This window comes from Trichosurus vulpecula, chromosome 7 (assembly GCF_011100635.1).
Source record: "Trichosurus vulpecula isolate mTriVul1 chromosome 7, mTriVul1.pri, whole genome shotgun sequence".
Taxonomy (NCBI): Eukaryota; Metazoa; Chordata; class Mammalia; order Diprotodontia; family Phalangeridae; genus Trichosurus; species Trichosurus vulpecula.
In genome coordinates, this window is record NC_050579.1 from 97,233,641 (window position 1) to 97,258,531 (window position 24,891).

Genomic DNA, 24,891 nt, shown 5'->3' on the forward strand with positions numbered 1-24,891 from the left:
TGGGGGGAGGGTTCTGGTATGATTACAGACTACAACACTGGAGAGGGGTAGAGCTTTTAATCAAGGTCACTTTCCCAGAGCATGGAGCCTACTGTTTGATCTAAGGTGTACCTGTCATAGTTATCAAGTGATCTGATGTTAGGGGGTGGGTATGAAAATCTTCCCAAATAGCACCTGTGCAGATGCTCCACCCATGGGTATCCACCTAGGTGCTCTGTCCACACCCAATGCAAAGGGTGGTAGGTTGAGAGCTTGAACAGCACATGTTGGGGTGGGACACACAACAGATTAGGAGTTTTTCGGGACAAGAGTAGATGTGGTTATACTACAGACAAAGCCCATAACTGGCTATTAGGAGGAGAGCAGGATATGACCTATTTTCCTATCCCATGATTGGATGATCATAAACTCCTTGGGGCTAGCCCATAGCTTCCACTGGATTAGATGATGGTCTGAGGTCCCTTCCAATTCATCAATCATACTGCATATGTCTCAGTCTATATACAAATAAATTAAAGATGTACCTTGGTAGCCACTAGAACTGAATACAGTTGCTAAACACTGCAAGGCTTTTCCTATCTTCTGATATTCCTTGGGCAATGCTAAGAAAAGAAAAGAAATAATGATTAGTTAAGCTAAGGATAAAATGGTATGATCTACTACGATTTATATTCATCAAAGCTACTTATGTGAGTCAATACATTGTCCACATCTTTGTTTTCACTTTATTCTGATTTTTAATACTTTTCTCACTCTTTCACTACTACATTTTCCTATGAGGAAAAAAAATACATGGGTTGCTGTTTGTATTTTAACATTTCCACTGCATGGCTGATCAACTGCTGGAAGGTATCATGGCGTACTAAGTCATGTGGTTCAGTAGAAAGGCAATGGACAAGAACAGCTGCAAGCATTTACATAGCTCTTAGGGTCTGCAAAGCATTTTAAATATTTTTTTCTGATTTGAGCCTGAGTAAGATCACTGAACCACAACTACTCACTCCCTGGTGGTGTGACCTTGAACAGGCCACCTCACCTAGTGAAGTGTGCATGGCTAGCTCACACAGTGGATAGGAAGACCTTTGTTTAAATCCTGCCTCTGACACTTATTAGCTGGGTAACATGGGAAAGTCACTTGACCTTCAGGGCCTCAGTTTCTAGAAAATGGGGGAGGCCTCTGAGGTCCCTGCCAGCACCAAACCCATGATTCTATGACCTTCTGGGGACTTGACTTTTTGTCAGTAAAGTGAAGAAGTTGGACTCTGATCTCTGAGGTATTTTCCTGTTCTCAAACTCCTATTCTATGATTCCACTGACTTGAAAATTTGAAATCCTTTCAAATTTGATAGATTTGAAAGAACTTGGTCCAAAACAATTTCTAAATAATGGATTTTTTTTCATGTATCTGTATACTTCCACAGTTGATCTTTTGCCTTAAGAAAAAAACATTATTCATATTTGAAAATTTATGTTAATTATTAATAAATAAATAATTAGCTGGCATTTGGAGGCAGCTAGGAGGATCATTAAAAAGAGTGAGTGCTAGGCCTGGAGTCAGGAAGGCCCAAATTCAAATCTGGTCTCAGACACTTACAAGCTGTGTGACGTTGGGCAAGTCATTTGATCTCTATTTGCCTTAATCCCCTGGAGGAGGAAAGGGCAAACCACTCCAATATCTTTGCCAGGAAAGCTCCATGGACAGTATTGGCATGCTATAGGCCACCGTGAGTCAGTCAGACATTTCTGAATAAGAACAACAAAAGCCAGCACAGCGCTTTACTATAATTTTACCCTTATAACCACTCTGGGAAGAGTTTGTTATCATTATCTTCATTTTATAGGTTAGAAAACTAAGGCAAACAGACCACATGTGACTCGTCCAGCTAGTGAGTGTCTGAAGCTGGATTTGAACTCAATGCTTCCTAAATCTAGAGCCAGAACTCTCTCTTATGGGCCACCTCTAACATAATTAAATTCCTTGGGAAACTATTGGCCAGAAGAATTAGACTAAGACGTGTAGACTGCAGCAGTCAGGTGATCTGGGCTGTAACTAAATGAATCTGATTAGCTGCATGGCATTTTCTTTTCAGGACTTCAGTTCTACCATCTGGAACTGAGCGTGATAATTGCCATGTGTTTCACAAGCATGGCATGGCTTCAGTGTGGGTCTTCTTTATTTCTTTGGTGATAAATACATCTTAAATATGAGCTTATTAGGCTGTCATGCCTATATACACATACATTCTATACATACATACATAAATAAATTACACCAGATTTGGCAAACGAAATGGTGAATAAATGGTACGTAAAACCACACCCACCATCCCTCAAATATGATGTAATCATTCACATACCATGCTCTTTCTGGGGGATGGGAGAGGGCCACAAAAGTGTTTGAAGGACAAATTAGGATTCCATAGTTCAACTGGACCTTTGAGGTCACTCCCTAAGCAATTAGTGCTGGCCAATCTAAATAAAGTGTGTTCCAAAAGTCTTAGTGCAGCTTTAAGCTTTAAGAGCCTAAAAGTCCACAAAGATTCTTGGGATGCCCTTTATTTCCTTTAGAAGGACACAGAATTCTGCCCAGGCAAGCAGAGAGGGTGAAGGAGAAGAAAGGAGCAAGGCACAATGTACAAAATAACCTGGAGAAGTGGCAGGCAAGAAGGTGCTCTTCTGCCTCCAATCTCCCTCTTTCCACCTCGGGGTGTGTGTGTGTGTGTGTGTGCGCGCGCGCGCGCACGCGCGCCTTGACTGTTTCACAACACATGGGTCCTGCTGCCTGCACACTTTGGTGGGTGACTCACAGACCTTTGTTTTTGGATTCATTTCAGGGGTGAGGGAACATCAGGGCTGAGAACCCTGGGGAGCAGCAAGATATCTACTACTTTCCATCAGCAGTGCAACCCCAGCCGAGTCAACCAACCTCTTTGAGCCTCAGCTTCCTCACCTGTAAAATGGGGGATACTTGTCCTATTTGTCTCACAAAGGATATACTTTTATAGTTCAGGGAACTATAAAAGTGCACTGCCACACAGCAGTTTTTGTAGTATTTTTTTTTTTGTAAAAATATTTTCTTTTGTTCATAAGAGCTATTTGTTATGGCCAAAAGCATGGATTTTTTTTTTTTAGATTGAACACTTGCTGACGTGACTTTTCAGACTTCATTTCTGTATTCAGAATACATCATCAGTCCTCTCTGCCACGGGACAGAAGCAAAGCTGTCATTACTTCTGACAGATGTCCCTCAGGCTGGGGCAGCTGGCTTGTCAGCAAATCCTAAATGACTTTTTTCTGGATAAAATGTGACTATTTGAAAGTGTCTTGAAAAAGCAACAAGCATGCCACAAAGGCAATGTGCTACCTCTTCTCCACATTTTAGAAAAAGATCTCAAAAGTAGTGGCACAATTGCAAGAGACTCAGCCATCAGCCAGTCAGAAAATATTTAATAAGTGCCTACTATGTGCCAGGCACTGTGCTTAGAGTGGAATACATAAATATGAAAAAGACAGTCTCTACCCTCAAGGAGCTTACAGTCTAATGGGGGGAAAAACACAAAAGAAAGATGAAAAGTGGGGGTAGGGGCTTATTGATCCCTAACTTGCTAATTAATCTGTAACAGTCCATACTTAGTGTCTCCTTTTTTTTTTTTTTAACACTTCTCTGATTCATCTTAGTTTTGGAAAAAGCCAGAACATTTTTCTTTTAATAAAAACAGACAAAGATGACCCAACTTGGTCTTATGTTGAGTACCAAAGTAACAAGAAATTATCACTATGTTATTCTGGTTAAGAATACAACCGGTATTCTTTTGCAACACATGCCTTTGTATATTACTGGAAAGATATAAAATGATGTTTATATTAGCCGTACTGTTCCAGAAATTTGTAGCATCAGTCTGCCACACTGGAAACTGCATTTCCAGTTTTACCTTTGAGCCTTAGGAGGCCCATCTCAATAGGTCAGCCTATAAATTGGGGAGAAAGGTAAACTCTCCTCCAAGAGGGCCAAGCTAATGGTCTGATCTGGCTGCTTCTGTTCCCAGCTTTGTGGTAGTTGACAAGAGCTCATTTTCTATGGGATGACTTGCATATAAATCTGGGTCTGAGACAGTAATTATACCACACGGTCATTATTACCAGAGATGCCTGTTTTCTCACTGCCCTTCCCCTCCCTCCTTGAGCCGCTTCCTCCGGCGGTGGGAAAGAGAAGGGGCATTTTGCCTGTCTGGAACGCTGCTCATGCTTTTCTACTTTATGTGCAAAGTGCCCAAGTAGGAGCTATATAAGTACTAGCTATTATCATTGCTGTTATTAAAAGTAATATCATCTTTTCAGGCTATTTCTAGAAATTGCAGCAATAGAGCCAAGCACACGCATGGCATCTTAGAGATTGAGGGGAAAAAAGCATATTGTATATATTCTCCCATCTACCTAAAATCACTTGATTTTAAAAAAAGCACACCACAAAAAAATCCACGTGGTAAAGTAGATTCCCATCGATGGAAACAGAAAAACTAACTAAAACTCTCAGTTTCCCAAGTAATGGGGTATTCTGATTAATTAAATTTGGGCAGAGAGGACATGGTCATGATAGATAGATGCATCCGTTTCTAAAGAAACACAGGATATTAAGAAGCCATTTACTGTCCTTAACATAATTACATCTCTCTCTTTGGTGGTTCAGAATTTTAAAACGTCTGAGGCTTACCCTTAAAGAGTATCGGCTTTCACTGTACTACAGCTATGGTACCAGATAATAGAGGGTTCCCCTCACAGAATGCTGAATAGCTTTTCAGAGTATTTGGCATACAGGCAGTTTTCACAAAATTTCTCGTTTAGTGTTTTATGGGTTAATTAAAAGAAAAAAGTACGCAACGCATCAATTACTCTTCAGAAGGGCACCAGAAATCTAAATTCTCTCTCTCTATACCATCCAAAGTTGGTGTAATTTTTAAGTCATTCTGGGCGTTCTCAGCAAATCCTACAGAAACTGTTACACATGTAGAGAATCAGAGTGAGCACGTATTTGTTAAGTGCTTATTCCATCCCAGGCACCGTGCTGAGCTCTGGGGATACAAAGAAAGGCAAACCAAAACCCAGTCTCTGCTCTCAAGGAGCTCACAGTCCCACGTGTTAAAGATGAGCAGTAACAACAGATGCCTGACATGTAAATTGCTTTTTTGTGGGGAGGGGAGTTGGGGTCAAGTGACGTGCCCAGAGTCACACAGCTATTACGTGTCTGAAGGTGGACTTTAACTCAGGCTCTCTTGACTCTAAGGCTCCTGCTCTATCCACTGCACCACTTATCTGCCCCATAAATTGCTTTAAATCTTATAAAATGCTTTATATACATTAGCACATTCGGCCCTCAAAGCAAGCCTGTGAGACAGCAACTCGAAGCACCACCATTCCTATTGGACACTCATGAAGAAATAACACTGCTTTAGCATCACCGACTACAATTTAACTGTGTGCTGCCGTGGGAGGTTCTAAGTTGTCAGGCTAATAATAATATCAACAGAAACAGCAATAACTTTAAGGTCTGAAAAGCAGTTTCAGGAAGGGAGTGAGAAGGGAATAAGCATTTATGTAGCACCTGCTGTATGCTGGGCACTGTGCTAATAACACTTCTACAGCTATCTCATTTGAGTTACAAATGTTATCTCATTTTAGCCTTGCAACAACCCTGGGAGATAGGTGCTGATTTATCCCCATTTTACAGATGAGGAAATTAAGACACACAGAGTTTAGGTGACTTGCCCAGGGTAACACAGCTAGCAAGTGTCTGAGGCAGGATTTGAATTCAGGTCTTTGTAACCCCAGGTTATTCAATGCACCACCATTTCAAATTTTATCTCCTTGAGGTGACTTACCCAATTTTCTTCTGGGGCCACTGAGTTCATTAATGTGGCAAAAATTCAAACAAACTAATAACAACAACGAACAAGGGTCAACAAATGCCTGGAGTGAGACCTACGTCCTGTACACCGCTTCCAATGTTCCTGTCCCACCGTCAGCAGCTCCTTCACACCATCGTCCATGGCCTTGGTGAACTTGCCAACAGCCTCGCATTTCTGTTCTCTGTGAAGCAAAGACAACGACCCATGGATTGATTAGATGAGGAGGCTCCTTGGGGGGTTAGGGTTGTGACTGATGTCTGCAAAATGTGCCAAACAGCTGGACCCACTAGTGGAGAATAGCTGCTAACATTCTGTTTGGGGTCTATCAGCCCCTCCCTAATGGAGAAGGAACATTTTTCACCCACTTTTCCAGTCATTTTTTTTCAAAGCCCAGAATCCCCCCTCAAGTATTCAATATAACAGTAACAGATGAAATAACAAAACATCTACGTCATTTATTCAATGCTTTTATTAAAATTTTCTAATTGCTCACTCTTGGAGTAATTTACTAATATGTAAACGCCTACTAAGTAAGCTATTTACCGTTTGCAGATGTAGCCGCTGGTGGGCATATAAACTGTTTACTGAATATATAACAAATATTGCAGAGTCAGAACACACTTGTTTCTTAAAGTAGTCAGGAGAAGAGACTAACCAGTTTCAATGAAGTGGGGTAAATGATACCATGATCTAGAATCATCCTCAGAAGGTGAAAAAAAAAATGGAGTTTTTATTTTCTATCCTCTGTGGAAATGCAGTGGAGCAGGGAATGAGCAGACACTGGGAGGAGGGAACCAATCCACAAAGTGCATGACCCAACCCCAATGATGGGAACCTGGCTGTCCATTATCTTTGCCTGCTGACATAGCAAGCCCATATGTCACCTCCAAACTGGACCGGATAGGAGTTCGGCAGACAAGATTATATGCACTCCGGTCTTCAGAATGATTTAGCAAGAAATTAATGCTCAAATATTTGTGAATTTAGCAATGCATATACAATGGTTTTTAGAGGACCACTTCAGTCTGGGCTTTGATCCATTCATCCATGTGATCCTATCTTAGACATCTTTGTCCTTTGCATTCCCTATCTGAAAATAAGAATAGTGGCTACCTCTTCCCATGCTGCTTCTGAAGAAGCTGGAATGATTAACAAGGGGTGTTAATTCTGGGCTGCTTCCAAAAAAGACTGTGTAAATTTAAGACACATTAAAAAAACCCAACAACTTATTAAAAGCACTGTTTACCACTCAAGCTTATATGTGGCATAAAGTATATACAAAATGTATCACTACTTTAAGACTGAATACAAGGCACGTATGATTTCTGCTTTAAGGACATAAAGAGAACATTAAGGTTAAATTCCCAAAGAAGCCTGCACCTTTAGCTCACTTAGCCAAATCATAACATTCCCATTTTTTATTTAAATCTTGTTTATTCCATCATCACCTGGCAATCTGATAACCAAGGCTACCCAGAGGTAAACAGTTTATTGATTCTGTAAGATGAAATTCTATGAAATCTCAACACACTCCAGTCTGTCCCTATCATAAATGTGTCATATCTGATGGCTGGTTTCAGCTAGTATTAGAAGACAGCAATTCTGAATGGACCACTCACTGTCCCCCAAGAGTGTGACACTTAAGACTCTAAGGTTTCTTTGCTTCTTTCACAAACAAAAGAACTGTATCTTAAGTCCTAATCACAGTTTTTACAAAGTAGACAGATAGCGCTGGACCCCAGAATCAGGAAGACCTGAGTTCAAGTCCAGCCGTAGGCACTTACTAGCTCTGTGACCCTGGGCAAGTCGCTTAACCTTTGTTTCCCTGAGTTGCCCCATCTGTAAAATGGGGGGATCACAACACCACCAACCTCCCAGGGTTGTTGTGGGGATTAAATAAGACCATATTTGTAAAGCACTCTGCAAACCTGACTGTCCTATATAAATTGCTAGCTATTATTATTATTTTCTATAGCAAATAAGGGACTTTTTACGAGCTCTTATAAAGCATATATGGGGGAAAAAAAGAGCTTCAGGGTTGCTTCTTTCAAGGCAAATACGCAAACAGGTTTTTGTCCTGGTGAATGATAAAGTGGCTGTCTGTTGGCTCCACGCTCCTTTATCATTTTTATAACCCTCTTATGAATTGCTGCTGTTAAACACTGTGCCAAGCATCAGACTTTAAAGGGGAACATGAAACTGAGACGGACCTGGGAGTTATGGTGACAAATCGGGGATGGGAGCAAAGTTGGCTTCTCTTAGTTAGAGTTCCCATGGGATCATGAGATTTTAGAGCTGGAAGGGATATCAGAATATTACCACCACTACGTCTCCTGATAACTAAGTCATATATAAAGCCCTAAGGTTTTCAGACTGTTTACATATAATTTTGTTTGTTTTTGAGTCAATCGGGGTTAAGTGACTTGCCCAGGGTCACAGAGCCAGTAAGTGTCTGAAGCCAGACTTGAACTCAGGTCCTTCTGACTCCAGGCCTGGTGCTCTATCACTGCACCCCCAGCTGCCCCTGTTTGCATATATTATTTCATTTGATTCATTTAGTCCAGCCTCTCCTTCTTCACACATAAGGAAACTGAGGCACTTATGTTGGCTCTGTAAATTCAGAGCTGTAAAGGACCCTGGAGGCAGTGGGGTGCTGCTAAATGTTTAACCCATGGCTATCCAAAAAAGTCAAAAAATGTAAACAGTACACATAATTAAATTTTAAATTTAATTTGCATTATTACCATTTTCTCCATCACTGTAAAGTCTACACCAGAGGCAGGCCTGTTTTTGTACTTGTAAGCTAAGAAGGGTTTTTACATTTCTAAAGACAATAAAGCTTCATTTACAAAATAAAACTCATTTACATTCTTAGCTCACTGGCCTCCTGACCATAGTTTGTTGACCTCTGGCCTAGACAGTCAACAAGAGGATGAATGCAGTCCTGATTTGAAGCACTTGTCTATTTTTAAGGCGTAAATGCTCAGGTTCCAGTGGCTCCAGCACACCTCTGAGGCCATCTTGTCCAGCCCCCTGAGGAGGCACATGGTGTAGGAGAGAGAACATTGCAGCTGGAGTCTGAAGACCCAGATTTAGGTGCCACGCCCTGCCAATCACCACCACCACCACCATTACTAGATTTAGAATGAGTATGGGAGGATGATGTGGGGCATATGGGTCCCAGTTTCCTTATATGGTAGAAAAAAAATTGGATTAAATGGATCAAATGAGCTAATGCATGTGGAAGTGATGTGCAATTCTTAAAGAGCTATGTAAGTGTCAGCTATGATGATGTCCTTCCTCACTCTGATTAAATATGGCCTCCGTTGCTAACCCACTTCACAGAGGCTATTCAACTAGTTTGAATTCAGGTCATTATCAACTTGGTCTAGATCGCCAACCCATGGGAGGTGAAAAGTAGACAGAGATGGAAACCGAGACAGCACGGCTTACATTTCTATCAAGTCCAGGTCTGGGGCTTCTGGCTCCATGGTTGAAAATATCATAACACCCACCAGCTCGTCTTTTTCAGCCTTCCTCTTCCCGGTTTTCCATTCCTAGAAATAAGAACATTGTAACGTAAAGGAGTGAGCACAAAGATCTTGTCTCTTTTGTTCCCAGGACATCCATTTGGCCACCAGCAGCCACAGGCAGAAAAAGGATGGAGATTTGTCCATTCTGTTCTTAGTCTAGTAACTTAAAAGTAATGGCCTCTCTATTTGTAGACTGGTAACACTCCTTCAAATTTAAATTATAATCTAACCTAAAATATTCTGGAATGGATTACTAAACAGATGCCTTATAAGCAGCGTGGCATAGCGTAGGGTGCTAGACTTGTGAACTGGGAAGACTCAGGTTCAAATCCTGCCACAGACACTTACGATACTGAACAAATCATTTAACATTTCTAGGCCCATAAGGATTGGATCGAATGACCTCTAAAGATCCTTTTCCAGCTCTAAATCTATGATCCTATGGAAACCCACTTAGAAAAGCAAATTGCACTCATTTAGAATCAACAAATACTTTCCTTCCTCCCTACCTTTGCTACTGCATACCCCATACCTGTAATGCCCTCCCTCAATATTTTCACCAGAAGAAAACCTAAATACAACTAATACACTCTAAGGCTGGATTCAAATGCCATCTTCTCCTCCATGAAGCCTTTCCCCCTCTCCCCAGCCTAAAGTGATCTTTCCTTTCATCAAACTTAAAATATTTCCTTCATTTCTCTTTCATGCACGTTCACTTTACTTATTATCTCTGGGCATGTACGTTATCCCAGGTAAGGAGACTACAGCGGCACAGAGGGTCAGACGCTACTGCAAAATGACTGAACAACAATTAGCTCGTAGGCATCTTGACAGTCATGGAATCTTACTCATTTTTGTATGAGGCAGCTAGATGGTGCAGTGGATAGAGCCCTGGGCCTGGAGTCAGGGAAGACCTGACTTTAAATCCAACTTCAGATACTTATTAGCTGTCTGATCTTGGGCAAGCCACTTAACTGCTGTCTGCCTCAGTTTCCTCATCTGCCGAATGGAAGTAACAGCACTGACATCCTGGAGCTGGTGTGAGGACAAAGTATTCTGCCTAGCCGTCACTGCTGTATCTTAAGGGCTCAGAACCATTTCTTGCATGCTAATAGGTATTTCACAAATCCAACAGAACCCAATACTTTTTTCCCACTGAGTTAACGTACTGGTATATACACACAGTATATCTGGATTTCAGGAAGACAAATGACAGTCTCTTAAAACACTTTTGTTGAAAAGGTGGAGAAATGTGGGCTGGGTGATTGCAGCAAGGCATATTTCTAGATGGCTTAACTGCTTTACTAAATCAGTCAATCAATCAACCCATGCGGAGGTGGGGTGATCTGCTACAAGGCTGTTTATAGTTCAGTCATTTCCAACCCTCTGTAGAATCCAATTTGGGATTTTCTAGGCAAAGATACTGGAGTGGTTTACCATTTCCTTCTCCAGCTCATTTGACAGATGCGGAAGCAGAGGCAAACAGGGTCACGTGGCTACTAAACGTCTGAGGCCGGATATGAACTCAGGAAGATGAACCTTTCTGACTCTCGGCTTGGCACTTTAAACACTGTGTCATCCAGCTGTCCAGTTTAGTAGCTGACGTCTTATTAAATCAGAAGATGACAAAGCTGGGACAGTTCTTAGGTTGGGTGACAGAACTGGGATCCAAAAGAATCTAGAGGCTCAAAGGGCGGACAAGAAATCCCCAATGAATCTCAGAGCCATCCAAAGCTGGGAGCTCTCTATCCCTGGAAGTCCAAGCTGAGAGGGGATCAGAGATGTGGTGGAAAGGAGTCCTGCATGGGGCAGCCTCTAACGTTCCTTTGAATTCTACCATCCTGCACGTGAAGGGTCCGTAACTGTCCGGGTGGGGAAATTTCGACAACTTAGTTGGGTCAGGACTCTCTCACTGTGATGGCTGATAAATTCTAACCTCTGGGCTCATCAGACACTCAAAGATGAAGTGACTTACAAAGTGAGACACCCAAAGGCCACGTTCCCAAGCCCAGCATTCCATCCACACGAACCACACTGCCTGACCCTTCCGGGTCTAAATATATGATTCTACCTGATACGACTGCAAAATCATGAGACCAATTTTTACAATCCGCATGAGAAAACCATTCCATGGCTTTAAGTCTACCACAGACAACACTCATAAAATGTAAATACACAAACAAGTGTGAAGGACCCCATTGTCTTCTCATCTCCTCACAGCATGCACACGTACACAAACCAGTGAGAAGATGGAATACTTAAGGTGGCTTCATAATTATGTTTTGTAATCAAGGGTAAACCTAATAAGAGACGCATCTTAAGAAGTCAGCTAGCATACTGGAGGCAAAACAAAGACCCAGGGGGGGTTGCTGCTACTGAAATTTCTACCATTACATTCTAAAAAGGCCAAAGTAGTTTGATTCATTTTATAGGATTTATATACTTCATCCAAATTTTGTTGCATCTGATATAACTCATTTTTTTTTTCTTTGCAAGACTTTTACTGATGGCTTTTTCTATATCGATCACTCCACTGCCCACAACTGCCCTCCTTGGAACTGACCTTTCTCTTCCAGCAAAGAAAAAGAGTTAAGCGAAAACAACTGATATAGTATCCACTCCTGAAAACCTATATAATATTCAATTTCTGCATAAGTTCTCTGTTCTCTGAGACTAAGACCCTTGCCATAATTACTCAAGAGTACAGCTTTCTTTTTAGTGGTTTTAAATTCTATACTATTGCAAGTACAATGCACAGTAATGGGTATATTGTTATTCTGGCTATGCTTTTCTCAATATGCCTTAGTTTATATAAACCTTCTTGGGTTTCTCTGAATTCCTCAATTTTGTCATTTATTACTGCAAAACAATATTGCACTACTGGATAGAATGGCTGGTCTTACCATCTATGGTAAGGATGACTGCCCTAAGTACTGCCATCTACCCTGACCTTCTATATGTGTCATATCTCCCTAATAGAAGGTGAAATCCTTGAAAGCAAAGATTGTTTTGCTCTTCTATTTGTTTCTCCTGAACTTATTATTAGCACAGGCTTGAAAATACAAGAAATGCTTAGAAAATAAGATTTTTATTTGTTCATCCTATCATATGCCAGTTAAGCTATTGCTCACAGTGGGCAATCATATTTCCAGTACTTTACTACCATAAAAAAGCGTCGCTTGACTATATTTAAGTAAAATACACATTTTATTTATAATAGGATAAACTTTAAAATCCACTAAAATAAAGCTAAACTCTGAATAATTACAATTACCAGTCCTGGTTATTAATTATATAGATATCTATATCTCTCTTACACATAAGAAATATCATGTATGTTATTAGTGATATTTTGTGTTATATGTATCATCTATGTGATTTCTCTATCTAGCTATCTATCTATACAAGAGACCCTTTCTGTCTTTGATCTGCCTGAGATAAATGACCATTAGTGGGATTACTAACTCAAAGGGCATGGAAAAAGGCAATACTTTTTTGTTTTTAGACAACGTTGGACACTTTCCAGGAACAAGAAAGAATTATTAGTATCTTAAGTCTGACTCCAAGAATACTTTAAAACTCTCCTTAGAAGAAAAACCATTTCCAAAACTGACAGTAATATATATCCCTTGCTCTTAATGAAGGTTAGGTGGCCTCTAACACAAAGATGGTAGCCCACTGGGGACACAGACACCAACACACATTTTCTGTTTACCATAAAAGTCAAGTTGCCAATGAGAAAGTGTAGCACCAAAATGTAAGTACGTTTATAAATCTATTTTCTCACCTATTTAATTTTATCATAAGACCAAAAGGTTGGAAATTACTCTAAGACATCATCTAGTCCATTTTCTTGACTTTACAGCCTAGAGTATTTGGAAGTATTAAGGACCTAGCCTATTTTTAAAAACCCCTAGAGAGACCCTAATCTTAGTCCACTCTATGATACCTAATTCCTCCCTCCTGCTACAGCCTCATGTGGATTTTCTCTTGATGATCGGGAGACAAGTTCCCACATTGCATTTAATAACAGCAAATATTAAAACTCTGGCTTTTTGGTTGCTGTTAAACTTGGCTATTCAGTGTCTGAAAGACCATTATGAAGTCTTCCCTACCTTTTCATCCCGGAAATTCAAGAACTGCTGGAAAACTTCACTTTCTGAGATGACAGGATGACGACACATTCTGGTCATCCATGCCTGAAGTCTTTCCATTCGCATCTTTATAAATTCTTCTTCAAAGCGACCTAGAAGAGTCACATTAGGATAAATAATGCAGTTTTGCCACAAGGCACCATCAGTTATTAGGAACAATGGGAAGGCCACTTATGTAGCTGGTAAAAAGCTACATAATAAAGTGGGAAAATAAAATGGGAAGACCACTTATGTAGCTGATAAAAAGCAACAACTGTTTATTAGAAAAGAAAACAACCTACCCCCATGTGAACTTCTGGCTAGCCTCAAACACAAACTACTAGTTGAGGACTCAAAGCCCACCCTGGGGGCAGAATGAGAAAGGCTCTTTTTTGAGTTTTTAAAAATGGAATGTATTTGCTAACACTAATGCATTCAGCAACACAATATGCCCCATCTTGCTGTATCTGACAGAATCAATAATCACAGCCTGAGAGCTATTTTCTTGAAGGACCTTCAAAGCACTCAGCTACCTCAGACTAAACTGTAATTGAATCTAATGGAACTTGCCACTAACATAATGCCAGCTCCTGTGTAAAAGTAAATAACAGAACATGATTTCTCTCTCTCTCTCTCTCTCTCTCTCTCTCTCTCTCTCTCTCACACACACACACACACACATATGTAAAAATAAATACAAAGTTATAGGAGTAGAAAACAAATTTAAAATAGAATTCGGCAAGCAATTCTTACAATTTGCACCAAATTTTTATATTTGTAGAAATCAACCTGTCAAAAATGCTACAAGTGTTCATTTTCTATAAACACAAGAATTGTGCAAACACCACAGGAACCAATGCAGAAATGAACCACTTTTCTCCTTTTGCTTTTTAGAAATTGCCTTGAAAACTAAAACTACCTAACTATGGAACAAATGCACTACTGGGAAATGCTTCCTTAGATTTTGGGGATGAATACTTCAAAACAGAGTGCTTAAAAAAGATGACTTCTGGCCTATAAATGTAGCAGTTCAGGACACCCTAACATTCAAAAAGCTTAAGAAACAATTGTAAAGCAAGGTTAATCAGCCAAAAAGCAATGGACCGAGGGAAAGATGAAATTTTTTAGTTTCAAAAGGAAATACTGTGTGAATGTCAAGGGCCAAATTGTTTTTAACTATTTTAACAGAAGACAGAAATCCACATAGAACTGAACTACGTCTGCCACTACATTATAAGCAACTGAGTATTCATTATTTGGCTGTGAGAGGCTGAAGAGGCCGGAGCTTAAGTGGTTAATAATAAGTTCATCTGTAGGTTACTACATAAGCTGAGGCTTTGCTAGCAACTGACACCATGATTTTGGACAGTTCTATGCTCAAGTTTTCTGTTGGAGAAATTCAGTATTGGTTCTCATAGATTCTCTACAATCTGACTGGGCTCTTTCCACAATAGCAAAAAGAAATGGCTGGATTTAGATGATCTTCAATAACACTTATAATGACATTGTTGTAAAACTCAAATGAGATAACATAAAATGCTTTGCAAAAGACCTCAAGGCTCTTTATAAATAATTTCACCTATTATTTACTAAAGTCCTCTTTTACCTATTAAATTCTTTATTCTTTATCAATTGGAGTAAAAAAATATCATGCAATGTTCATTTTTAGTCAGAATCCTTCACTCTCGTGTCTATAGAATATTTTCCTCTTGTTTTCAAGAATAAGAAAATGTTAAAAATGGAATTTTCAGTGGGGCACAGTTCATTTAATTACACATTAAGTGAATTTCTCTTGGGCATTCTGGACTTCTGAAAGGTAGGTATTACATAAATAAGAAGATTAAGCAACTATAATAAAGTGGTTTTTTTTTCCCAAGTGATATAAATACTTTATCTCATTAATCAACATCCTTGTATCTAAGAAATGAAAACAAAATGGCAGCCTGGAATTTTGCTTTGAAAATATAGCTCAAAGCATCTTTTTAAAAAATATGGCATCTCAAGATTTCTTGACTTCAAGAGGGTTCCTTTTAGATGTAAGATAGCCCTTGAGATTCATGCTACCAGATTATAATGACTTACACACTTAAACACAGCAATGTCTATGGACCTTCCTTTAGTAGCCTGCACACAATATTTCATGACCTCCTTCATCTCCTGGTGGGGAGGTCCCCCCAAATAGTGCCAGGTCAATGTAAACCTCACAAAAAAACCAAAATAAAACTGCTTAAATAACAGCAAGAATATTTCTCTTGGAGAGAGATTCAGGGAAGCAATACCATTTTCTTAAAGGTTTTAAATAATCAACTTTGGAGTTCAACATGAAGTCATGTTGCATCAAGTTCCACATTAGGAGAGAAAGCAATAAAAAAAATAGTCCATTTACCTAATAACTAGCAGTAGATTAGTGTCCATTTTCTACCCCAAAATTACCCAGAACTCATTTTCCTAGTAGAGCAAGTATGTCTCAGCTATGACCTAACTCTTTGTCCAGTAGCATTTTAAAGTAAGACTTACAGAGTTCATTGAAAGGTAACTTCCATTTCTCCTCTTTCCAAAGAGCCTCATTCAATCATCTCACAAAACAAATGAACACTTGGCACAACCAAGAAACAAAAATGCCTCATTCATAGTATCTCATAAAGAACTCAATCTCAAAACAAGTGGAAAAAAAAAAGTAATTCAGATTAATATCAGTTGAATACTTCATGGATTAATTCTGAAGTGTACAGAAATGCCACTTCATCATCTCCTTGCCACTCACTGTGTGTTCAAATGTTTAAGTGATAAGAGTATTTTCATACAGTAATGCTAGGAGGATTTTGGGCAGAAGGCTAACAAGGGAGGAGGGGGAGGAGAAAGTCACTTCCGGGCTTTTCAGTTTCCTCGGCATGTATCCCGGTCAGTGAATCAATGCTCATCTTTCTTCAGACAGAGGGGCTGTGGCTTTCAAGTGGCACACTGCTGGCTGGCTGGCTGCCTGCCTTTAAAAAAAACACTGAGTCACAGCATTGGGAGGGTTGGCTTGGAGGTACCCGCCCTGCTTTAAAAATAACATTCACTGTACATGAAATAACTACTCTACATGGAAGTATCTAATTTCTGATAAATCCAGAAAAACACTAGGCCAAGAAACAAGACAATTCCACACACAAAAGTTGGCCCAGTAAATTCTGTTACTTTGGGAAGCGTGTGTGAGTGTGTGTGTGACAGAGATCCAGAACAGTCAAAGGAATTCAAACAAATCTGTATATAAAATGAAATTAACTTAAGAAAATGAAGGAATATACAAACTAGCTTTGATGGGAAAAAAAAAAGCTAAGGTGGGCTTTATTTGTGTTTAGATTCAAATGAGTAGATTGAAAAGAAGCTAAAATGTGTTCTTCAAAGTGGAGCACAACTAACGTCATTTTAGAGAGAGCCAGTTTTCTACTCAAGTGAATCTTTGACTAGCTGAAAAAATGTTTTTATATAAAAGTAGTTAAAAATGCTTTTCAAGGATTTCTGCAACTTGTTAATGAAAAGTGTATTGATTGGAGAATCACTATTATAATTATTACATTTGTTACACTATTACATTTTACAGTTTTATATATATTACATAAATATTTATTGTATGTGAAAAGGTTCAATGAGACCATTTAAAAAAGTCTTTATAAAATCAAAGATAAGTAATTAAAAAAATTTAAAGAGTGTTTTTCTTTTTTGGGATACCGGCCTCCCTCCCAATCCCCTCCTCCTTCTCTTTGGCATGAGAGGCAATCTGGTGTTGTGGAAAGACAAGCAGACTTAGAGCCATGACATTTGGGTTCAAATCTAGACTTTGACAGTACTGTGTGACCCCAGAGGGGTCGCCTGACTTCTCTAGGGCTCAGTCTCCTCTTCTGTAAAATGGAGAAATTAATTCCTGCCCTACCTACCTTATACCACCAGAGAGATGGTGAGAGAAAAGTGCTCTGTAAACCTTAAAGTCCTCTGTAAAGGTGAACTGATTTTATTATTTCTTGCCTTTTTTAAGGGAGATGGAAATGGGGACACATCATAAAAGTTAGAGAATGATAAGAACTTCCCATTAAGCTCATCCGCTCGCCTCTGCATCTTTAAGATATGGTTATACTTTTGTTTCACTCAAAGTCCTTGAAGGCCCCAGAGAAGGATCAGAAGAGAGCCTGCCCTAGAGCTTTAAAACAATAATAAATGATAGTAATTATGACAAACTTCCCATTAAGAATTTCTTCCAAATCACAGACTCTGCTCCTCCACAACTTCTATGACTACCATGTGACAATAGTAGAGAAAAGCCAAATAACATCTGTTTGGAATAATAATTATAGTAATAACAACAATAAGAATGGCCAACGTTTATACGGCACTTACTATACGCCAGGCACTGTGCTAAGTACATTACAAATATTATTTCATTTTATCCTCACAATAACCTCGGGGGGAGGTACTATGAGAGGTACCCCCATTTTACAGATAAGGAAACTGAGTCAAACAGGTCAAATGACTCGTCCAGAATCACCCAGCTAGTGTCTGAGGCAGGATTTGAACTGGGGTCTTCCAGACGCCAGGCCCAGGGCTCTACACAGGATAACTGCTACGGACATTTTATGATTCACCTGGTGCCTTTTTCAAATCATTCAAAGACTGGTCATGCAGCAGGATCGACCCTCCTTTCTCCAAGTTACTCTATAATTGCTGGGCTCAGGTCAGCAATATACTCACCTGTAACTTGCTTGTCTGGGAGGGAAGGAATTGGAATGGCTGACCCAAACTTAACCAGAAGACGCTCATAGAGCCAGTCAAAGTGCTTATACCTGTGGTTGACAGATCGATTAGTGTTCTGTGAAATAAGGACAGAGAAAGAGAAAAACAAATAGATTTACGCCATGTATAGACAGAGAGTCGGAAAAATGAGCCGGAAGCATTAGCAGAGACACACTTCTAGCTCTGATGAGCATCTGAGACACTTACCGTGGCTGTCAATTGATACTCGATGTAACTCTTCAAACCATACATCTTGGAGCCTTTCCTGGGATCTGCTACAACACAGTCAAAGGTAGAGGTGGGGTAAACCCACATTGGGCCATAATCTCCAACCTGCATGCAGAACATCCCATAAAAAAAATTTTCATTACAGAGATCCTAATTGGTATAATCAGTCACCGGTTAAAGATTCTCTCTTCAGGACAGAACCCCCATTCCAGGAGAAAGCTCCTTGCTACATCTCACGGAGGTGACATACACGCATCTTGGGTCAGATCTTTTTTCCTTATTAGGTACCATACTCAAAGAATGTTTTATTTATGAGTATAAATTTGTTTTTACTCTGAATTGCACATAAATTTAATTTAGAAAGCTTTTAGGTTTACTGGTTTATCTTCACTAGGAAGGGCATCTTTAAAACAAATTTTCCTACCCTGAACTCGTCGTATGACATAATTGGGGATTTAGGCCTTCGGCACACTATTGGAGATGTTGACAGAGACTCTTTAGTAGATTAATGAGGGCAAACCCTGGTTTTAGGAAGCACAGACTGCTGAGAAATCATTTTCCCATTTTGTAAATTCACATTATCTCAAAACTTATTAAAAAGATTGTGCGTGCAAGTAATGAAGAATACACGTTTTATAACTTCTCCTCCACCAAGATCTTGCAATATAGGATGAAATAAGATAGAGGGTGTTATCTTCATTTGGGGCTAGTGGTTATTGTGATAAGGGCTTCTTCAGTCATCATACCAATATGGGATAAGTGAACAGGGACAGCATAAATCCATAGCTCCCATTCCTGAAATATATTTATTTTGGGGGACACAGCTGGGATGTTCCAAGATGCTCAGCATTCTTATCAGTCATCATAACTTGTGGATGAAATCCCAATGCTTTTTGTGTGAGTTATGTAAACATTAAGTGAAGGTCACAGTTCTTCTAAGACTAATATCCTCAATGATACCTTTAAATAACAGTTTTTTAATTTGTTCATTTCTTATCTTTGTGTTACAGATGGCTCACTGGTAAAAAGCCTGATTACTATAGACATTAGAGAAAGTGCTGTGTTCTGATACTGCATGTTTATTTTTCTAGGCTATAAACTCAAGCATAAAAATTAAGCTTATCCACTCATCTCAAAGGTCTGGTATAAAGGATTTTCCAACGTGATCTACAGTTATGATACTTTTACTACTAATAGTCTTAAAAAAAGAAAGAAAGTAGATCTAAGCAGCACAGATGAAGGCACTAATACCCTAATTATCTACGGCATTCTTAAATACTAGAGGATAATGTCAGTTATTTAGGGCATGTATATCTTAGACCTTTCACAAAGGAAACAGAATTCTCCTACTACTAAAGCTATCGTTAAAACAGCTTATTTAGGAAGAAAATAACACAAAATAACCAAAAACTTACAATGATGGAAATTTTCTCTTTGGGTTTTGCTAGCTGCTTTGCCAATAAGTATTGTTCCATTCCAGGTTTTGCAAATCCAGGAAATCTAATCACAGAAATAAATGCTATTGAGTTCCCAATCTTTCCTTATAAGAATTTAAATCCTCCCATTCCTATTCACTTTTTAGAAACAATTTTCACCTTATTCTGTCTTTCAGATGCATGCACTAGAGACGGTGTGGTAAGTGATACCTAGTCTAATCAGATTGCTCAACGGCCAATTAGTCATTTAATCAAGCTGTGGCTACTAAGAAAATAGTTTTATTCCAGAAGATGCTATGTTTACAGGGATACTGTTTATCTAAAATCTATAAAATTCTATCACTCAACAAAGGGCAATGGGACAATTTGGAAAATTTCATTCAGGTTATAGGAGGAAATTCTCAGAAGCTGGAGCTGGCCACATACTGAGGTGTGATTAATAGGAAAGGAGACTGATTATTTAATTTAAACAAGGATTCAAGAACTTATGCATTTCAATGAGTGTTCTTAAAACTGGCATTAGGGAACAGGGTGGGAGTATAATTAAATTACTCCAATGTTAATGCCATTATTCGAAACATCTTTGGAAAACCTCTTTGGAAACTGCCTTCTTCAGAACCAGACAGACACACAGACACACACGCACTCTCAGTCTTCTTCCCTCATAATTTCCTTTTTGACCAAAGCAGTATCATTTAGCTCAATTACCCACGTTACCGACCAACTCTGCCTCTAAGTGACATTTGGCTGCTTCCAAAAATCAAATTCACGTTTGGTAGTTTTGCCTCCACTGAGGACATTCAACAGAATATGCTACAGGCTTGGAAAGCTATTACAAAGATGTTTTGAGCAAAATCAACAGCCATGACATACTGAGAAGGGGATACCATTTATTTGGCTGTTTAGGCTTTGGTAGGTTTTTTTTTGGGGGGGGGGGTTAGTAATTTTTCAAATGAGTCATATTATAACAGACATCATTTATGTACCTAAAAGCATGCTAACCTGTAACGTACTTATCACAATGGCCTTCTTTAGTATGGAAAGATCTTTGCCTTAGAGTAATACTGGCATCTTTGATTCTTTGACCAAAACAACACAACTCAGCTCCATCGCCCCTGACCGAGACACTCCCTTGCCTTGCTACACTGCTGTTGCCACTGCCCGGCACATCTTTGGAATCACCTTCCTAGCCTGCAGCACATTCTTTGCAATATTCTGTTAGGTCCTTGAGAGCAGGCTCCTTGTCTACTACTTATTCTGTATCCCCACCAACCATCTCTTGGAATATAACTGGATAGATTGAAATGCTATTTTATGGCTTCACCAAAAACTGTCACATTCTAGTCTTAGAAGGAGTAGCTATGCTCAGAAAGTGATGACATTTTCTAAAATGAGCCCGACTTTATGTTCATCTGACTCAGTATTTATAATCCACAAATCAGTACAGATGCAATAGAAAGTTGGTCCAAAGCTGGAAAGCAAATGTTAATACATAGAGTTAAAATGTTTAGTGTTAAACAATATTAAGTATAGGATACTGCTCACTGGTAGTACATTAATAGATTAACAAATGATTTCTACAGCTGCCCCAGGTTATATTCATTAACAACACAATTCATTTTAATGATTTTCAGACACAGGATGACTTTATGACATCTATATTGAAAAATGGACTGTGAATACTAAGATTAAAATGAAATCAGTGAGGTCTTTGTAAATATCAGTCACAAAGTTGTTTATCAGAGGAATACTGTTGGCTGAATCTCAAGAAAATCATAAATTATTATATGTCTCCTAAGCCAAAGTGCTACTATACACTATAGAATGTTCTTTGCCACAAAATCCCACTATGATAAAAATGCACAATGTTACTACACCTTCCCAATAAGGAATGGTTCTAGAAACAATTTTATTTAAAACAGCAAACTACTGGGTAAAAAGCTTAATTAAACAGCAACAACAAAATAAAGCAGCAACCCTTGATGGTAATTTACTTTCAAAAGTATCAGTAGAATGGAAGAAAACTAAAAGGAAATTACATTGATGTGCTAAAGGTTTTTTCATTTGACATTAGATGAAAAGCTCAATATTTAGTGAGTTTTTTACAACAGTATCTCTGAATATTCTAGGATTATAGAAGAGAATAAGACTTAGAGCCTGAAGGCATCTTCGAAGCCTAACTCCCTCACTACAAGTTCAGAGAGGTTAAATGACTTGCCCTGGGTCACTTGGCTAGTGGCTGAGGGAGGGTTTGAACGTAGGTCTTGCTGATTCCAGACCCAGCACTCTGTACACTAAGCTAGGTTGCCTCTCAAATGTCATTAAGTTCAACATGAAGAGACTTGTTAAAAAAAAAAATCTGCCCTACAAAATAAAGGCTGATATATTGTTAGTGGTTAAAAACTTTCAAGTTAATATTCAAGACTAAAAGAGCTAAGATTTTTTTTTTCACTTTACTTGTTAAGTGGAATCTTCATAGAAGCACCACCAGCACGAGAATTGCCCCGTTGGGCCCCTCCGGCCTCAGTAGACTCTACATCCTTAAAATAAGTAGGAGGCGATGACTTGGAGTCATCCCAGTCTTCATCCCACTCATCGTCATCCCCGGCAGCAGCTGTGGGGAACAGAAGAGAGAGAAAAGAGATCGTCCTCCTTCTGGGGAACACAGGGAAGGGTAACAACCAATTACAAGAAGAGAGTGAATGTAAAGTAATGTTTTCAGTTGTAAAGAGTCTTGTCACCCTCATGTTCTCATCTCAAACAGTATGACCCGGTGGGAAGGTCTGAGGCAAAATTGGGAAATGGGAAGTTGGTCTCCCATGGTCATTTCATCATCTTCTCCCACCTCCTGGTACCACCTATCCTATATCCACTTCCACAGGACTTTGCTCCCATCTTGATGGTATAATTGGATAAGTATCTGCAAGGCTAATTTTTGTTAAGGTATATATAAGGCAATAGGGGCTTTAAAAGATGTGTAGGAACTCAAGGTGGAGGGGAGGTTATCCTGAATATAGGGGACCCAATGTATGGAGGCACATGAGCAATGGTGAGTGGACCAACGTGGCTGAAATACAACACATGTGGAAAGAAACTGTATGAGCAAAAAGCCTGAAAGGTAGAATTGGTGCTGGGTGTGGTGATGAAAGTCTAACTCCTGCTGCTTGGGGAGGCTGAAGGTGGAGAACTGGTTGAGCTCCAGAGTTCTGAATGACAGCGGGACTAAAGCTGACTGGGTACTTGAATTGAGATGAGCCCCAATATGATGAGGTTCCAGGAGCGAAAGGTCACTAGGCTGACCAAAGAGAGGCATCAGACCTAGTTAAGAAAAATGAAGGTCAAAGCTTCTGTGGCAGTCAGGAATGTGAATGGCCTTGTGATGAATGACTGCTCTATTTGCAGCCTGGTGGGAGGAAGAGGGAGAGGGAGTGAAGGGTGGGGGGAGAGGGGAATGAGAGGAGAGGGAGAAGGAGTAAAGGAGGGGGGAAGGAGAGGAAGAGAGAGCGGGGAGGGGGGAGAGGCAAAGAGAGAGAGAGAGAGAGAGAGAGAGAGAGAGAGAGAGAGAGAGAGAGAGAGAGAGAGAGGAGATAATATTAGCTGGTGGAATGCCTTCATGCCAGGTTGTGGGACTCTGAAGGACAGATTGGAGCAATGGAGAAGGTAGAGGGAGGGAGACATGTTAGGGGGTTATAGCCAAGACAGGTGGTAACAGAGGCCCAAACTCAGGTGGTAACAATGGGAACTGAGAGGAGGGGATGGATTTGAGAGAGATCACCAAGAGGGCTTCACTGGATATGAGAGATGAAGAAGTAACAAAGGAAAGATGAACAAGAAACACAGGGTTTAGCTGGGCTACGAGCTTGCTACAAGCCGATATGTAACGTGGTTCTCAGAGAGGCTAATGATAATGATGACGATGATAAAGCTAATGCTAACGACAGCTGCCTTTTACAGACTGTTTTAAGGTTCACAAAGTGCTCTGTGTACACCATGTCATTTGATCTTTACAGCAGCCCTGTGAGGTAGCTATTACAGGTTTTATTATCCTCATCTTACACATGAGGAAGCAGCCTCTGAGAAGGTAAGACACGTAGCCATGGTGACACGGTAAGTATCGGAGATGGGGCTTGGACCAAGGCCTCACCTTGACTCCCAGTCTCCTGCTCTTCCCACGGAACCACAACGCTCAACATGATTTTTATGCTGCATCATTAGAAGTACGGTATTCACAAGCAGGAAGGGTGGACCCAGAAGAGGTGGGACCACACCTACTCTGTTCAATTCTGGGCACCAGAATGTAAAAGAGATGGACCAAAAAAATCCTATTCTAGAGGAAGGTGACCAGGACGCTGGGGAGATTTGAAACTGCTGTTGCCTGAAGAAACTTGGGATAATGAGCTTAAAGGAGACAAACTCAGGGGGACATGATAGCTGTCATCCAGTATCTGAAGACAGATGTCATCGCGAAGATCACAGAGCACAGGGCCATCTAGTCCAGCCTCTTCATTTTAGAAGAAGCTGGGTGGCTCTGTGGATAGAGCCTCTTACCTGTGTGAACCTGGGCAAGTCACTGAACCTGTCTGCCTCAGTTTCCTCAACTGTAAAAGGGGCATAATAACAGCACCTCCCCCACAATCAAAGGAGATCATATTTGTAAATGGCTCAAGCGCAGTGCCTGGCATATAGTAGGTGCTGTAAAAATACTCCCTTCTTTTCCCTCATTTTACAGATGAACTGAGGCTTACACATGAGGAAGCAGGCTCCTAAGATCACAGAGGTAAGTAAGTAGAAAAGCCCCGACTCTAAATGAGAGCTCCAGTTGACAGGACGATACTTACTTTGTGCAAGTCCAGGGGAAGTAGTAATAAGACCAGTGGAGGGGACCTTT

General features: G+C 39.9%; 1 protein-coding gene across 1 annotated transcript in view; it reads right to left on the reverse strand.

Moving 5' to 3' along the window:
- SNX9 (sorting nexin 9) overlaps positions 1-24,891 on the reverse strand; it is a 125,947-nt gene that overhangs the window by 16,967 nt on the left and 84,089 nt on the right. The window contains exons 6-13 of the mRNA XM_036767052.1: positions 22,461-22,617; positions 19,983-20,067; positions 18,547-18,672; positions 18,298-18,415; positions 13,552-13,682; positions 9,357-9,460; positions 5,981-6,084; positions 525-602 (exon numbers count right to left, since the gene is read on the reverse strand). Of these exons, the coding sequence (XP_036622947.1) occupies positions 525-602; positions 5,981-6,084; positions 9,357-9,460; positions 13,552-13,682; positions 18,298-18,415; positions 18,547-18,672; positions 19,983-20,067; positions 22,461-22,617 (903 nt within the window). The remainder of the gene's footprint in view (positions 1-524; positions 603-5,980; positions 6,085-9,356; positions 9,461-13,551; positions 13,683-18,297; positions 18,416-18,546; positions 18,673-19,982; positions 20,068-22,460; positions 22,618-24,891) is intronic.